Raw genomic sequence first — 17,063 nt, forward strand, 5'->3', positions numbered from 1 at the left:
TGTGTCAGTAGTAGTGTCAGTAGTAGTGTCAGTAGTAGTGTGGGATGTGTCAGTAGTAGTGTCAGTAGTGTCAGTAGTAGTGTCAGTAGTAGTGTGGGATGTGTCAGTAGTAGTGTCAGTAGTAGTGTCAGTAGTAGTGCGGGATGTGTCAGTAGTAGTGTCAGTAGTAGTGTGGGATGTGTCAGTAGTAGTGTCAGTAGTAGTGTCAGTAGTAGTGTCAGTAGTAGTGTGGGATGTGTCTACCTCCTGCTGCGGTCTCAGTGTTCGGCGTCTCAGCAGTCGGGTCTGACTCTCAGCTCGCTGCACGGTGTGTTTAAGACGTTCCACCTGCACACACAATGAGGTTAAAGGTCAGAGGTCAGACCCAGCTCTGTGTGGCGGTCAGTTGGGGGTCAGAGGTCAGCTGACCTCTATCTGCAGGTCCCGGTTGGCCAGCAGGGCGCTGCTCCTCTCCTGGCCCAGCGTGTTGATGTCGGCCATCAGACTGTAGTTGTGGTCTCGGAGCTGCTTCACCTCCTCGCTCAGACGCTCTCGCTCCTCCCGAACCTTCTGCACGCGCTCCGTCAGCTTCCTCAGCTCGCGGTCCTTCAGCTGCTGCTGTCGAGACCACACCTCCTGAGACACAACCATTAAACCGGCACGCCAAACACACAGTATCACCTGTCCCCAGAGAACCCTTCCTTAGCAACCAGCCCACCTGTTCCTTAGCAACGGAGCAGGCCTGCTGGCGACGCCTCCTCTCGTCCTGCAGCGCCCTCTGCAGGCGGCTGAGCTCTGACATCAAGAACTGAGTCAGACCGGATTCACCCGCTGTGTCTGCAGAGAGAGACAGGTAGAGAGAAAGACAGACAGGTAGGGAGACAGACAGGTAGACAGAGAGACAGACATTCAGACAGGTAGACAGACAGTCGGTTAGACAGGTAAACAGATGGACAGGTAGACAGAGAGACAGACATTCAGACAGGTAGACCGACAGACAGGTAGACCGACAGACAGACAGGTAAACAGACAGACAGGTGGACAGACCGATGAGGATGCTGAAGGTCTTGTTGGGCTCCTTCCCGGTGATGCGGCTGTACAGTTGAGGATAATCCAGCTCCAGACTCTCCAGGAAGGCTGTGTAACCTTTGACCCCTGTCCTCTGCAGGATGTCCAGCAGGGCTCCTGTAAAGGTCAGAGGTCAAAGATCAGTTCAGGCTGACACATTATCCAGGTGATGGATGTGATCTGGTTGAGTCTGACCTCAGGAGACTCAAAGAGGACCTGATTGGAGGAGACTGACCTCAGGAGACTCAAAGAGGACCTGATTGGAGGAGTCTGGACTCCCATTAATTCAGTCTAACATCAGTTTCTTTGCAGACGACGTGTTTCTTACCAACTTTTCTTCTCCTGATGACGAGGGCTGGGTCGTTGAAGAGCTGCTCCTCATCCTCAGCACTGACCACCTGAAAAAATACAACCCATCAACACCTAAAGTTAGAAACAGGAGGAGGAGGAGGTGCATGGTATGAAGCAGCAGGAGGAGGAAGAGGAGTAGGAGTGGGAGGAAGAAGACAAGAAGGAAGGGGAAAAGGAGGAGGAGGAAGAGGAGTACCTGACACTGGCGGAGGTACGGAGTAATTCTTGAAGGGTCGATGGTTTTGATGAGCAGCATCCTGAAGTCATCGAGCTGCAGCCAGCAGAGGTCATCCTCACACACCGACTCCATCACTGAGTATTAGTACACACTCTGAGTATTAGTACACACTCTGAGTATTAGTACACACTCTGAGTATAAGTCCTGCTGTGAGTATTAGTACAAGCTCTGAGTAAAAATACACAGAGTATTAATACACAAAGACTGAATAATAATACACACAGAGTATTAGTACAAACTGACTATTCATACACACACACACTGAGTAATTATACACACGTAGAGTATAAGTACACACCGAGTAAAAGCATACACTTTGAATTGTAGTAACACTGAGTATTAATACACATACTGAATTTTTGAATACACACACAGTACATACTGACTACTACTACTACTACACATAGAGTATACTCACCTTCACTATCCACCTGTCTGTCTGATTAAACTACAGGACCTGTCTCTCTCTCTCTGTGGGTTTCTCTGTAGTTTTCTCTTCTTCTGTGGTTTTTAGGAAGAAGTTCTTTCTTTCACTTCCTGTTTTTGGCTCCACCCTCTCTGACATTAATCTGAATCCACCAATCAGGTCACAGCTACACCTCATTTACATATTTAACAGGTCGTATTGTTTACCTGAAATCTGATTCTGGATCAGTTTCTGAAGATCAATAACAAATTAATTATTATTACGGATTAAACTGAGCAGAACACAAAGTCATTCAAATGAGCTGCACCTTTAAAGTTTGTTACCCTGCTAATGTTTTATATTAAACCGTTTAAATAAATCATAGTCAGCTGAGTTATTTTGGACAGAAAGAGGAAGAGTGAAGGATTAGAGAAGTATGAAACAGGAAGTGATGTCACAGCACTGATTCCTGGACATCACACTGAGCTGAACTGAAACCAACGAAGAAGAGAACAAAGTCACAAGTTAAACTGTCGGAGAGAAAATTTCATAGAACAAACAGGAAGTTATGAGTTTTACCAAAACATGTCCCCACAATCCACAGGGTCCCCACAATCCACAGGGTCCCCACAGACCAGGTCTAACAGTAACTGGTCCTCAAAAACACACAGCGGTGCACACAGTTTCATTTCACATAAACTTTCTCTTTATTACAAATGGTCAGCTCATAATTACAGAACATTTTCTTTACAGAAGCTGAATAAAAAATAAACAAGAAACATATTTTAGTGCAATTATCCCACTTTTTCTGTGGTTCCTGAACGCAGCACAGAGCTCACAACAGTGTCTTCCTTTGGTAAACGTTTTTTGAACTCAGCCAACACGTGAAACGAGGGTCATATTTTAGAAACTGAACATGTGACCTACAGGTTTGGACTGTGGTTCAGCTGGACAGAGACTCTCCAGGTGTGTCGCTGTTGATTCCTGAGAAGTGATTGGCCGGAGCTCCTGAGCCGTCACACAGCAGCAAAGATCTCTGGAGAGAAATCAATAAAGTAATCTATAACTTTATGCGTTTATGTTATTAAAGACATCATGATATTTCATGATGTCATAATGTTCGTCCATCAGCTGAACTCACCTCGGCTCTCCTCTGTCTGCCTCTCTCTTTGATCTTCTTCAGCTCCTCCTCCTCCTCTTCCTTCTCCTCCTCATTGGCTGGGCGGGTCACGGTCTTCTCTCTGATTGGCTGCACAGTGGCCAGGAGGGCGGGGACAGTGAAGCAGGACAGGAAGCGGGCCTTCAGCAGCTGGTAGGCGGGGTTAACTGAGAAACGCTCTGCCACCAACTGACGTATTACCACCACAAGCTCCTCCTCCTCCTCCTCCTCCTCCTTCTCCTCCTTCTGCTCCTCCTGCAGGAGGTCAGGGCTGACGGAGGGAGCTGCAAAAAACAAAGTTTACATATCAGGATTTACAAACGATGCAAAGAAGCTGAAACAACAGCTGTCTGTCTGTAGTGGACATGAAGGACATGAGGACAAAGGACATGAGGACAGAGGACAGGAGAGATTATTTTTGTTCCCAGTAAAATATTAATAATTTATAAATTTATAAATTTCTTTGTAAATATTCTAAAGGGCAGTTATTTAGATGACATTTTTTAATCAGAGTATTAATTTATAAAGAACCAATCAGGAGTATTGATCACCGTTTACATACATAGATACATTTACACAACAAATAGAAGAAGTTATTGTTATCATGAACAGACTGAAAAGAACGCCGCCTACAGGAAGCAGGTGGGGTACCTGGTGCGTCAGGTACCCCACCTGCTGTCTGAGGTACCTGGTTCGTAAGGTATGGACTGTGGTTTGTCAGGTACCTGATGCCTGAGGTACCTGGTATGTCAAGTATGGGCCCTGGTTCGTCAGGTACCTGGTGTCTCATGTACGGTACCTGGTGCGTCCTGAGGTGGTCCATGTTCAGAGGTGGAGTCTGGAAGGTCTGGAGACTGACTGGAAGTGGTCTTGGCTCTTCTATCTGGTCTGGGTTTGGTTTGGGGGCGTTGGGGTTCGGACCCCTGACACAGCAGCTTCAGGGATGATTTGGTCAGAGCTGCCTTGGCCCGGAGCAGCGCACTAAGCGTGTTCAGACTGCTGACGAAGGGAGGCAGGTAGGGAAGAGCGGCGGCTGTTCCAGGTACCACCACCCCCCGACCGCTCAGCCAATCACACACCGCTTCCTGGGACTCCAGGAACATCAGGGAGGGGTCGAACCGTAACGCCTCCCTCCTGAGGGGAGGGGTGCCGCCGGGTCCACCCTGACCGTGCCCTTGTATGGCAGGAAGAGTTTGGGGGTAAGCTGGAGGGGGCCGGAGGGCAGTGGGGAGGTGCCGGGGCAGATGGGCGGGGCAGGAAGAGGGCGTAGCTGCTTCAGAACAGGGAGGTTTTCGGCGCTGGGGGGTCGGGCAGCGAGTCGCAAAGGAGGTCTCACCCGAGTACTGTTTAAAACATTCCCGGGTCGAGCTGGGAGGGGGTCGCTCGGTACCAACGCCAGCTGCAGGCCTTGGGGCGGGGCTTGTGCCAGCTGGACCAGCCCACCAGGAGTCATGACCCACATGGACTGACCGGGAAGTAAACAGAACCCAGGAAGCTGAGGCATCGGATTCTGAACGACAACTTCCTGTTCAGGACCAGACGCACGACAGCGCTTCTTACAAGGAGAAGAAGAAGAAGGTCTCTTCTTCTTGGCTTCAGCCTGGAAACAAAAATCACAGGAGTCAGGAGGATACAGACTGAGAGGAGACAAACTGAGAGGATGAGAGGAGGATACAGACTGAGAGGAGACAAACTGAGAGGATGAGTCAAACTAAGAGGATGAGAGGAGGATACAGACTGAGAGGAGACAGACTGAGAGGAGGAGTCAAACTAAGAGGATGAGAGGAGGATACAGACTGAGAGGAGACAAACTGAGAGGAGAAGTCAGACTGAGAGGAGGAGAGGAGGAGTCAGACTGAGAGGAGGAGAGGAGGAGTCAGACTGAGAGGAGGAGTCAGACTGAGAGGAGGAGTCAGACTGAGAGGAGGAGACAAACTGAGAGGAGGAGACAGACTGAGAGGAGGAGACAAACTGAGAGGAGGATACAGACTGAGAGAACATTTAAATATTTGCACATCACTGATTGGAGGAGAGCTTTGTCGGCGTGCGATGACATCACTCTGTTTACGGCAATTGCCTTTGATGATATTACCCCCCCACACACAAATCTTACCTTCGCCTGAGTGGCTTCCTGCAGAGCTCTGGCTCTCTGAGTCGGATTCCGTACCCTCTTTCCTTTCTGGGTCACAGCTGGACCTGCCGCCTCACCTGTCCCACCTGTCCCACCTGTCCCACCTGTCCCACCCACACATTGGTCCCCCTGACTGCTAGACATGCTCGGCTGCTCCTCCCCCTTCCTCTGCTTCCTCCTGCTGGGCGGGGCTTTGGGAGGCTTTTTGGGGGCAGAGTCAGAGGTCAGCTGATGATTGAGCTGGAGATCAAAAGAAGTGTAGTTGTGATCGTTGAAGAAAGGAGCAGGAAGGCTTGAAGTGGAGGATGCAAGCTGCTGATTGGTCCGTATGGATGGGGGCGGGGCTAAACTGAGGCAGGCAGGTGTGGCATTCGGGGAAAACAGGGACGTGTTCACAGAGACGGGAGGGACATTCAGTCTGAGAGGAGCAGGAGGAGGTTCTGTAGGAGCTGTTGGGGGGATGGTCATGGAGGAAGGAGGAGTCTGAGGTACCAGCTGGAAGGGGGCAGAGCAGACCTGCTGAGGAGGAACAGGGACGGTGGTCTGGATCTGCGTTTTCTTTTGGGGAGATGAAGCAGCTTTCTTCTTTTCTCCGGCCTGAAAGGAACCAGAGACCAACAACATCATGTAAAGAGTTTAAAAACAATTGAAAACAATTAAAAACTGCTAAGTGCACTAAGGGCGTCCATCCAGGACCACCAGAGGTCCCCAAGCAGGTCTGGGGAGCTTTGATTCATTTGGATGGTTAACGTTAACATTGGTCATGTTACCTTGGCCTCCGTGGCTTCCTCAAGAGCTTTAGCCTTCTGACTCGGCCTCCGAATCCTCTTTCCTTCTTCTGTCTCTCTGATCACATGGTCACTTGCCCCACCCACACCTGTACATGCCCCACCCATAACCACCACACTCTGACTGACAGTCTCTTGATCCTCTGCCTCCTTCTGACCCCTCCCTTTGGGGGACTTTGAGATGAGGCTTGATGGACTGGTGGCAGAACCAGACTTGGAGGGGGTAGGACCAGACTTGGAGGGGGTAGGACCAGACTTGGAGGGGGTAGGACCTGACTTGGAGGGGGTAGGACCTGACTTGGAGGGGCCGGTGGTGGGGCCAGCAGCACCATGATGGTCAAGGGAACGAGGCAAAGCAACCATCAGGTTCTGAGTCAAAGAAACGGATTCTTTGCGGAAAGACGGCGAGCAGGTGGACGTGGCGTTCAGGGGCAGTGGGACCACAGAGACAGGAGGGACACTATGAGGAGCAGGATGTCCAGGTAACAGAGAGGTGAGGACCCCCACAGGAGGAGGTCTGTGTGGAGCCTGAGGGGAGGTGTTCATGAGCCGGATGGAGGGAGGAGGAGGTTGTGTGACAGGATGAGGAATGAAGACAGCATGAGGAAAGGCCACAGGTGACATACTAGGAGGCATGTTGGGAGGCATCCGAAGAAGAATGCTGGGTGGGTTCTGTCGAGGAGGAGGTTGCTGCAGCAGCATGAGTTGCTGTTTCTGTTGTTGTTGCAGCACCTGAAGCTGCTTCAGGATCAGTTTGTGCTGCTGGTTGAACTCCTGCTGCTCCTCCTTCATGGCTCTCCTCTGCTGCAGGATTCCTGCAACGGTGTTTGGCCGGGCGGGGGGGCTCGGAGCAGGAGGTGCAAGTACCACCACCCGGTTCTTCCTCTGCTCTATCATCTCCTTACAGCCGATGGCGTCCACGTTCATGGTCTGGAGGAGGAGCAGGAAGACGGGGGTGGAGAGGAGTGGGGGGGTTTCTCCTCGCTCCCTCAGGGCGTCGGCTGCCATCGGCCGGTGCTTTGTAGGGATCAGCACGTTGCCGATCCACGGCGTCACGGCGGCCTGCAGCTCGTAGAACAGCCCCGGTTCCTGTACCCGGCCCAGGGGGTTCTGTTTGTCAGTCTGGATCTTCCTCGGGGGGCCGGAGATCCGGGTGCTGGACTTGTCCGCCTGGCGGTGCAGGTGTGCTCGGAGCTGGTCAGGTGACACCATCATCATGGTGCCGCTGCCGGGGCGCTCCGTCCACCGCAGCTCTCTGGGACCTGGTCCGAGGATCACGGAGCGTCCGAACTGGCCCAGGACGGTGGACCGGACCGGGACCTGATCCTGGGCGACTCCAGAGGAAGGCAACTCCACCGGTCGAAAGCTCAGGAAGGTGAACGATTGTGCTTTTTCTGCTGGAATCCACTCCTGCATGGGGGGAGGATGTACTCCTCCTCTCCCTCCACCACCACCTCCTCCTCAATACTCTCCACCTCCACCACCTCCTCCTTTGTCTTCGTCTTCTCGTCTTCATCACTGTCCATGTACTCCACCACCATCTCCTCGTCCTCGCTGCTCTCCTCCTCCTCCTCCTTCAGGGTCATCAGTCGTCTCCTGATCCTCTTCTTCACCGGACCGACCTTTTTCTTCTTCGTCTTCTTCTTAGGTTCTCCAGAACTCTTTCTAGTCTTTCTATCTTTCTGTTGACAGAAAACAAGTTCAAGTCATATATATATATATAATATATATATATAATATATATATATATATAATATATATATATAATATATATATGTATATATATATATAATATATATATATATATATATATATATCTTCACAAAGAGAGACAATGACAGACCAGGTGAGTGTACCTTTGGAGGAGGAGCGTATAATGGTTTGCTCAGTTTCCTCCACTCTCTCAGACACTGAGCGTCGTAACGATAAGGAATCTCTGCGGCGATCTTCGCCCAACGACCTGACACACACACACACACACACACACACACACACACACACACACACACACACACACACACACACACACACACACACACACACACACACACACACACACACACACACACACACACATTAACAAGTCATTAATATCTACATAGAGGGCGTTGTGGTCTCACTGGGGTCGGGTTCAACGTGAGCCGGGCTCAGTCTGGACTCTGTTCTCTGACAATGGAAGGAAGTTAAACTAATAATGATCCATCTTCTGTGTTCAGGGAACAAAAGGGTTCACCTGTCAGGATGAGAGCGTGTCTCTACAACACTACATTACCCATGAGCCTCAGCGCTCTCTGACTACTCTGTGTCTCACCGACTCCATGTTTCTGCACCAGCTGCAGCAGCATCTGTTTCTCCTGCTGGTCAAACGGTCCTCTCTTTGTCTCCGCCTTCAGACAGTCGTAATACCTGCACACACACACACACACACACACACGGATCACTTCCTGTCTGAACACACCTGAAGACACACACACCTTCTGTTGTCCAATCAGCTCTCACCTGTCTCTGCAGCTCGAGTCGGTGCGTCCCGGAACCTCAAACCGGATCTTCCACCAGTCCTTCTCTCCAAAACGAGACACAGCATGCAGCAGCAGCTGAGAGACAGGGGGAAAGAGAGACAGACAGGGGGAAAGAGAGACAGACAGGAGGACAGAGAGACAGACAGAAGGACAGAGAGACAGGAGGACAGACAGACAGACAGAAGGACAGAGAGACAGGAGGACAGACAGACAGAAAGACAGGTTCAGGTTCTGTTTTTCACAATTTAAAGTTGTGTATTGCTCAGTGAGTGACAGCTCAATACAGATGATTGATTATCAATATTAAACTGTAACCACATCAGGTGTTTGTCAGAGCAGGTGTGTCCTGTCTAAGCCCCGCCCCCGGCCTACCTGGTCCTCCTCTTTGGTCCAATACCCTTTCTTCAGACTCGGGTCCAAAACCTGGTTCCACCTGTAGATCAGCTGAGCCGGGTCTCGACCCTCCATGAAGTAACTCACTGAGAGACAGACAGGTGGAGAGAGACAGACGGCTGTTAGCGACACACACACGCCATGATGTCACCATGTGATGTCACCGTGTGATGTCATTACTCTGCGTGTAGGGGATGAAGTTTCCGATCCTCATCTTGTCCACCAGCTCTCTAAGCAGAGCGTCTTCATCCGGAGTCCAACCGCCACGCTTCAACGAGTCCGAGACAAAACGCTGGAACGTCTGGAGACACAGGAAGGCTGTCCTCCCCGTCTGAGAGACAGACAGGTCAGAGAGAGACAGGTCAGAGAGAGACAGGTCAGAGAGAGAGACAGGTCAGAGAGAGACAGGTCAGAGAGAGAGACAGGTCAGAGAGAGAGACAGACAGACAGACAGGTCCTTCTCACCCCCAGCTCCATAGCGATGTTCTCCCACTGTCTCTCTCCATGTCTCCTGCTGATCTCCTTCAGCTGCTGCACCTCCTCTTTACTCCACTTTGACTTACTGATGGACGGGTGGAGGAAGTTCTGCCAGAAGCCACAGATGTCCTCCGCCTCCCTCGTCCCTTCAAACTGAGGAGAGAGGAGGAGGAGAGAAGAGGAGGAGGAGAGAAGAAGAGGAGAGAGGAGGAGGATAAGTTATCACTGTCATTCTAGTGTTTCTACAGTCTGACGTGTGATTGGTTGATTTTTTCGACTTACATCAATATTAGAGATTTTCTGCCAATCATGTTCATCGTATCGATCACCAACCAGCTCATTCTCCTTCATCGTTCTGACCAATCAGAGAGAGTCTCACGTTAAACACAGGTCAAACATCAGGATCCCTCCGACCAATCAGAGAGTTAACAATGTGCTAATGCTAGTTAAAGATGTGCTTACACTAGTTAATGGTTTACTAACGTAAGTTACTGACATGCTAACTTAAGTATGGAGCAGAGCCAAACAGCACTCAGACCCCAGTCATAGCTGGCTGATGTCAGACTGTGGTTGGTCGGTCTTTGTTTGAGGGGCGGGACTAAGAAGGGTCACGTGGTTAGCTGTGAGCTACAACTTAACACTCTGTGTCGGCTGACATGTAGTCAAAATGTCTTCATCAACAGAGTCTGATCAGCTCCCGTCTCCATGACGACCACTGGATCGCTGAGACTGAACCGTTTATTGATGACGATGAATGATATCAACATGTGTTTATGTTTATGTTCCACTAGCGATGAAGAGGAGGAGGAGTTTTCTCTCTCATAACATGTATCAGCCTCTTAACGTCCTCATTGATCTGAAGCTCCGTCAGCTGACCCACTAACACCTGCTACACCTGCCCTTCAGCTCTCCCTCTAGCTTTGGCTCCGCCCCCAACATGACGCACACACACGTACCTGAATAGCTCGATGTCTCTCTCCAGACCGTCTATCTGCTGTCTGAGCTGCTGCCTGTCTGTCTCTGCTGCTGCGGACATCTTCTGACTCAGGTAGTCCACCCTGAGAGTGAGACGGGTCATTAGAGTGTTGTTGTGTTGATGTGTTGTAGATGTGTTGATGTGTTGTAGTGTTGTAGTGTTGTTGTGTTGATGTAGTGTTGTAGTGTTGTTGTGTTGTAGTGTTGTTGTGTTGATGTGTTGTTGTGGTGTTGATGTGTTGTAGTGTTGTAGTGTTGTGTGTTGTTGTGTTGTAGTGTTGTAGTGTTGTTGTAGTGTTGTAGTGTTGATGTGTTGTAGTGTTGTGTTGTGTGTTGTAGTGTGTTTGTAGTGTGTTGATGTAGTGTTGTAGTTGTAGTGTTGATGTGTGTAGTGTTGTAGTTGTGTTGTAGTGTGTTGATGTGTTGTTGTTGTAGTGTTGTAGTGTTGTTGTGTGTTGTGTGTTGTGTTGATGTGTTGATGTGTGTGTTGTGTGTTGTATGTGGTGTTGTAGTGTTGTAGTGTTGTAGTGTTGTAGTGTTGTTGTGTTGTAGTGTTGTTGTGTTGATGTGTTGTGTGTTGTAGTGTTGTAGTGTTGTTGTGTTGTAGTAGTGTTGATGTGTTGTAGTGTTGATGTGTTGATGTGTTGTTGATGTGTTGATGTGTTGTAGTGTGTGATATGTGTTGTTGATGTGTTGTAGTGTTGTAGTGTTGTATGTGTTGTGTGTTGTAGTGTTGATGTGTTGTAGTGTTGTAGTGTTGTAGTGTTGATGTGTTGTAGTGTTGTAGTGTTGTAGTGTTGTAGTGTTGTAGTGTTGTGTGTTGTAGTGTTGTGTGTTGTAGTGTTGATGTGTTGTAGTGTTGATGTGTTGTAGTGTTGTAGTGTTGTAGTGTTGTTGTAGTGTTGTTGTTGATGTGTTGTGTGTTGTTGTGTTGTGTGTTGTAGTGTTGATGTGTTGTAGTGTTGTATGTGTTGTAGTGTTGATGTGTTGTAGTGTTGTGTGTTGTGTTGTGTTGTTGTAGTGTTGTGTGTTGTATGTTGTTGTTGTATGTGTTGATGTTGTTGTTGTGTGTTGTGTTTGTAGTGTTGTAGTGTTGATGTGTTGTGGTGTTGTAGTGTTGTGTGTTGTAGTGTTGTGTGTTGTGTGTTGTGTGTTGTAGTGTTGTAGTGTTGTAGTGTTGTTGTGTTGTTGTGTTGTAGTGTTGTGTGTTGTAGTGTTGATGTGTTGATGTGTTGTAGTGTTGTAGTGTTGTAGTGTTGTAGTGTGTTGTATGTTGTTGTTGTAGTGTTGTGTGTTGTATGTTGTTTGTAGTGTTGTGGTGTTGATGTGTTGATGTGTTGTGTGTTGTAGTGTTGTGTGTTGAGTGTTGATGTGTTGTTGTTGTGTGTTGATGTTGTTGTATGTGTTGATGTGTTGTGTGTGTTGATGTGTTGTAGTGTTGTAGTGTTGATGTGTTGTAGTGTTGATGTGTTGTAGTGTTGATGTGTTGATGTGTTGATGTGTTGTAATAATAATAATAATAATAATAATGTTACTTGGAGAGTTTAGGTTGGATGAGTCTCCTCAGACTGTCTCTGGTCACTGAGTGGATCAACAAAGTCTTCTGCCAGCTCTCCCCTGAACAGACAGACAGACAGACAGAGAGTAAAGGTGTGTACTCAGTACACACACATATATATATGTATATATATATATATATATATATATATATATATATATATATATATATATATATATATATATATATATATATACATACACATACATACATACATACATATACATATATATATATATATATATAATTTATATAGAATTATATATATATTCTTTCGTATTTTCTTATTCTTACATCGTTTTACTTTCAGTTTCTTGTCGTCCAGACAACCAGTCATCCTGCTGGCCTTCTCCTTTGTCTCCTGATTGGCTGGAGGACCCTGAGGACAGACAAACAGAGTGTCTCATTGGTCAGCTGACAACAGTAAAATTGTCTGTCTGTCGGTCTGTCTGTCTCACCAGTCCTGTCAGTTTGTCCTTGAAGTACGGTTTGAGGAAGCGGCCCAGGTACATGTTGATTGGCTGCTGGCATGAGGGGTGGGCGGGCCGTTCCCTGGAGGGCTCTTTGATTGGTCCAGACAGCTGAGACACCAGCTCCTTCTACAGAGAGACACAGAATGTATTTATTTAGTACTGACCTGGTGTCCGTGGTTGGTGGTCAGTACTGACCTGCTGTCTGTGGTTGTGTGTCAGTACTGACCTGCTGTCTGTGGTTGTGTGTCAGTACTGAACATATGTCTGTGGTTGTGTGTCAGTACTGACCTGCTGTCTGTGGTTGTGTGCCAGTACTGACCTGCTGTCTGTGGTTGTGTGTCAGTACTGAACATATATATGTGGTTGTGTGTCAGTACTGACCTGCTGTCTGTGGTTGTGTGTCGGTACTGACCTGCTGTCTCTAGTTGTGTGTCAGTACTGACCTGCTGTCTGTGGTTGTGTGTCAGTACTGACCTGCTGTCTGTGGTTGTGTGTCAGTACTGACCTGCTGTCTGTGGTTGTGTGTCAGTACTGAACATATGTCTGTGGTTGTGTGTCAGTACTGACCTGATGTCTGTGGTTGTGTGTCGGTACTGACCTGCTGTCTCTAGTTGTGTGTCAGTACTGACCTGCTGTCTGTGGTTGTGTGTCAGTACTGACCTGCTGTCTGTGGTTGTGTGTCGGTACTGACCTGCTGTCTCTCGTTGTGTGTCAGTAGTGTCTCCAGCTGGTCCAGGGTCTCTTGAACCACCTGCTGGTAGACGAGGTTCATCTGAAGACATGAGTCTGCTGACGGAGACAGGCCCAGCTCACTCTGAACACAGACAGACAGACAGACAGACAGGTACAGACAGAGTTAGTATACCATTGACCCGTCTGTCTGTAGCTGAAGTGAAGATACCACTGACCTCCTCACTGCTGCTGCTGCAGTTGTCATCATCTGAACAGAACGAGAACAGACATGAATAAATTAAGTGTCTCACCTTCATTGGAGACACCTGAATGGAGACAGAGAGACAGACAGATACCTGACTGGGGACAGACAGACAGACAGATACCTGAATGGAGACAGAGAGACAGACAGATACCTGACTGGGGACAGACAGACAGTTACCTGACACACAGACGGGACTCTGTTGCCCCAGAACTTCCTCCAGGTTCTGGATTTCATTCTGGATCTTCTGTCTCTGAGCCAACAGACCTGCAGCACACTGAACACACACACACACACACACACACACACACACACACACACACACACACACACACACACACACACACACACACACACACACACACACACACACACACACACACACACACACACACACACACACACACAGTTCATGTCTCATATTACATTAAAGGTTAATGTATCCACATTTTAAAATGTTCATATCAGATTAATTTACATTACAGACAGAACCACAGACAGAACCACAGACAGAACCACATATATAACTACAGACAGAACCACATACATAGCTACATACATAACCACAGACATAACCACAGACAGAACCACATATATAACTACAGACAGAACCACATACATGGCTACAAACATAACCACAGATGGAACCACAGACAGAACCGCAGACATAACCACATACATAACTACATACATAACCACAGACAGAACTACATACATAACCACAGACACAACCACAGACGGAACCACATATATAACTACAGACATAACCACATACATAACTACATACATAACCACATACATAACCACATACACAACCACAGACACAACCACAGACACAACCACAGACATAACTACAGACATAACTACAGACATAACTACATACATAACCACAGACAGAACTGCAGACAGAAACACATACATAACTACATACATAACCACAGACGGAACCACAGACACAACCACAGACATAACTACAGACATAACCACAGACATAACTGCAGACAGAAACACATACATAACTACAGACAGAACCATAGACATAACTACAGACAGAGCCACTGACAGAACAACAGACAATAGTACCATGGTAACTGGTGAGTGCAGTCTGTGTGTGTTACCTGTCTCTCCTCCTCTATGTCGTCACCATCTGATTCATCATCTGACCAGAGAACAAGACCACCGTTAGAGAGACAGACAGACATTACAGTCATTTAGCAGACGCTTTTATCCAAAGCGACTTACAATAAGTGTAAGACAGACAGACAGGCAGAGGGACAGGCAGGCAGGTAGACAGACGGGCAGGCAGGCAGACAGAGAGACAGACAGACTGACAGACAGACAGACAGAGTACTATAAATATAAATACTCCTGAATACTATGAATATAAATACTCCTGAATACTATGAATAGAAATACTCCTGAATACTATAAATAGAAATACTCCTGAATACTATGAATAGAAATACTCCTGAATACTATAAATATAAATACTCCTGAATACTATAAATATAAATACTCCTGAATACTATGAATAGAAATACTCCTGAATACTATAAATAGAAATACTCCTGAATACTATGAATAGAAATACTCCTGAATACTATAAATAGAAATACTCCTGAATACTATGAATAGAAATACTCCTGAATACTATGAATAGAAATACTCCTGAATACTATGAATAGAAATACTCCTGAATACTATGAATAGAAATACTCCTATGAATAAATACTCTATACTATAAATATAAATACTCCTGAATACTATAAATATAAATACTCCTGAATACTATGAATAGAAATACTCCTGAATACTATAAATAGAAATACTCCTGAATACTATGAATAGAAATACTCCTGAATACTAGAAATACTCCTGAATACTATAAATAGAAATACTCCTGAATACTATGAATAGAAATACTCCTGAATACTATGAATATAAATACTCCTGAATACTATGAATAGAAATACTCCTGAATACTATGAATAGAAATACTCCTGAATACTATGAATAGAAATACTCCTGATACTATGAATAGAAATACTCCTGAATACTATGAATAGAAATACTCCTGAATACTATGAATAGAAATACTCCCATCCCACAGACAGTTAAACCTTCATTCAGAGACAGAAGTACTTCCAGAAACATCAGATTATTGATTTAACTCTGTAATCATCATTCTAAACTAAACTTTGGTCTCCTCCACAGGTTTTTATTAAAAAGGATTCATTCATATTCAGCCTCACACAGACAGGTACCTGTCTCACTACTCAGCAGCTCCAGTTCACTGTGTGTTGCAGACAGACTCTGTTCCAGCTGCTCCACCTGTCGCTGGATCCTGTCTCTCTCTGCAGACAGAGAGACAGACATGTCTGCACACACACACACACACACACACACACACACACACACACACACACACACACACACACACACACACACACACACACACACACACACGATGAAATACACATCTGTGTTAAACACTGAAATATGTACTAGTAGTAGTACTGCATTACTACTGTAGTAGGTGACAGTACTACTACCCATTAAGGATGGTAGTATTAAAAGTATCACACTACATTAACTGTAGTACTACTGCAGTAACTGTATTAGTAGTAATACTGCAGTAACTGTATTAGTAGTAATACTACATTAACTGTAGTAGTACTGCAGTAACTGTAGTAGTACTACTACAGTTACTGCAGTAACTGTAGTAGTACTACTACAGTTACTGCAGTAGTACTACTACAGTTACTGCAGTAACTGTAGTAGTACTACAGTCACTCAGAGTAGTGTGACGTCACAGAGCTCGGTAGCTAGCCTGTGATGCTAACATTAGCAGCTATCTCAAACAGTCGTATGAGAACCTTGCTGACCTCGGCGGCTCCCGTCTGCTCTGCTCTCTGCTCTCTGCTCTCTGCTCTCCTCTCTGTGTTCTCTCTGTTCTCTCTGCGTCTTCACGCCGCGGAGCTCCAATCAGCAGCGCGGTCGTTACCATATTACCCAGCAGGCAGCGCGGCGGGACAACTTCACCGTTCTCCGTCCGGACTTCCGGGTCAGATGCTGGCCCGGGGTCAGATGCTGGCCCGGGGTCAGATGCTGGCCCGGGGTCAGATGCTGGCCCGGGGTCAGATGTTGGCCCAGGAACCGGCATAGACATCATATTCCGGTGTTTACAGTCAGGAACACGTGAAACACCAAACACAGCCACCGGTCCGACCTTCATCTCCGTCCCCGGATCACTTCCGCTGCTGTTTGGTTCCGATCGGTTCATTTAAATCAATAAAAGTAAAACAGAAAAATACTTTAAACAAAGAATAATACATCTCAGATAAAGGTCATTCCATCTGAAGAATGAAAGAATTAAACTTTAGAATAATTATAATTATACAAACATTCACTTAAAGTGAATAATAATATAATATAATATTATAATAATTATTATTATTCTTCCACACAAACATTTAACACTTAAAGTGAATAATAATATTATAATATAATAATATAATAATAATAATATTGTAATAATAATAATTATTCTGTGTTTTCACTGGCTGAACCTGCTGTCATGTTTAAAAACATAATCACTCATAAATCACGTGTTT

The 17,063-nt window shown here is 46.6% G+C and overlaps 2 protein-coding genes across 2 annotated transcripts in view; both read right to left on the reverse strand.

The window, feature by feature from the left end:
- card9 (caspase recruitment domain family, member 9) overlaps nt 1-2,177 on the reverse strand; it is a 5,852-nt gene extending 3,675 nt beyond the window's left edge. The window contains exons 1-7 of the mRNA XM_054611287.1: nt 2,055-2,177; nt 1,595-1,710; nt 1,376-1,445; nt 1,027-1,164; nt 698-816; nt 409-615; nt 244-327 (exon numbers count right to left, since the gene is read on the reverse strand). Coding sequence (XP_054467262.1) covers nt 244-327; nt 409-615; nt 698-816; nt 1,027-1,164; nt 1,376-1,445; nt 1,595-1,708 — 732 coding nt within the window. The 5' untranslated portion in view covers nt 1,709-1,710; nt 2,055-2,177. The remainder of the gene's footprint in view (nt 1-243; nt 328-408; nt 616-697; nt 817-1,026; nt 1,165-1,375; nt 1,446-1,594; nt 1,711-2,054) is intronic.
- Nucleotides 2,178-2,731: 554 nt separating this feature from the next.
- On the reverse strand, nt 2,732-16,525 carry snapc4 (small nuclear RNA activating complex, polypeptide 4). Its single transcript, XM_054611298.1, is given in 24 exon segments — nt 2,732-3,078; nt 3,184-3,485; nt 4,001-4,348; nt 4,351-4,801; nt 5,315-5,929; nt 6,103-7,556; nt 7,589-7,802; nt 7,977-8,080; nt 8,432-8,526; nt 8,620-8,714; nt 9,012-9,118; nt 9,213-9,363; nt 9,498-9,662; nt 9,792-9,864; nt 10,466-10,567; nt 12,020-12,101; nt 12,337-12,421; nt 12,501-12,641; nt 13,207-13,329; nt 13,424-13,455; nt 13,630-13,726; nt 14,568-14,608; nt 15,714-15,827; nt 16,335-16,525. Coding segments are annotated over 23 exon segments (5,082 nt in total). The 5' UTR covers nt 15,826-15,827; nt 16,335-16,525; the 3' UTR covers nt 2,732-2,985.
- Nucleotides 16,526-17,063: the final 538 nt, after the last annotated feature.

Source organism: Anoplopoma fimbria, chromosome 13 (assembly GCF_027596085.1).
Source record: "Anoplopoma fimbria isolate UVic2021 breed Golden Eagle Sablefish chromosome 13, Afim_UVic_2022, whole genome shotgun sequence".
Classification (NCBI taxonomy): Eukaryota; Metazoa; Chordata; class Actinopteri; order Perciformes; family Anoplopomatidae; genus Anoplopoma; species Anoplopoma fimbria.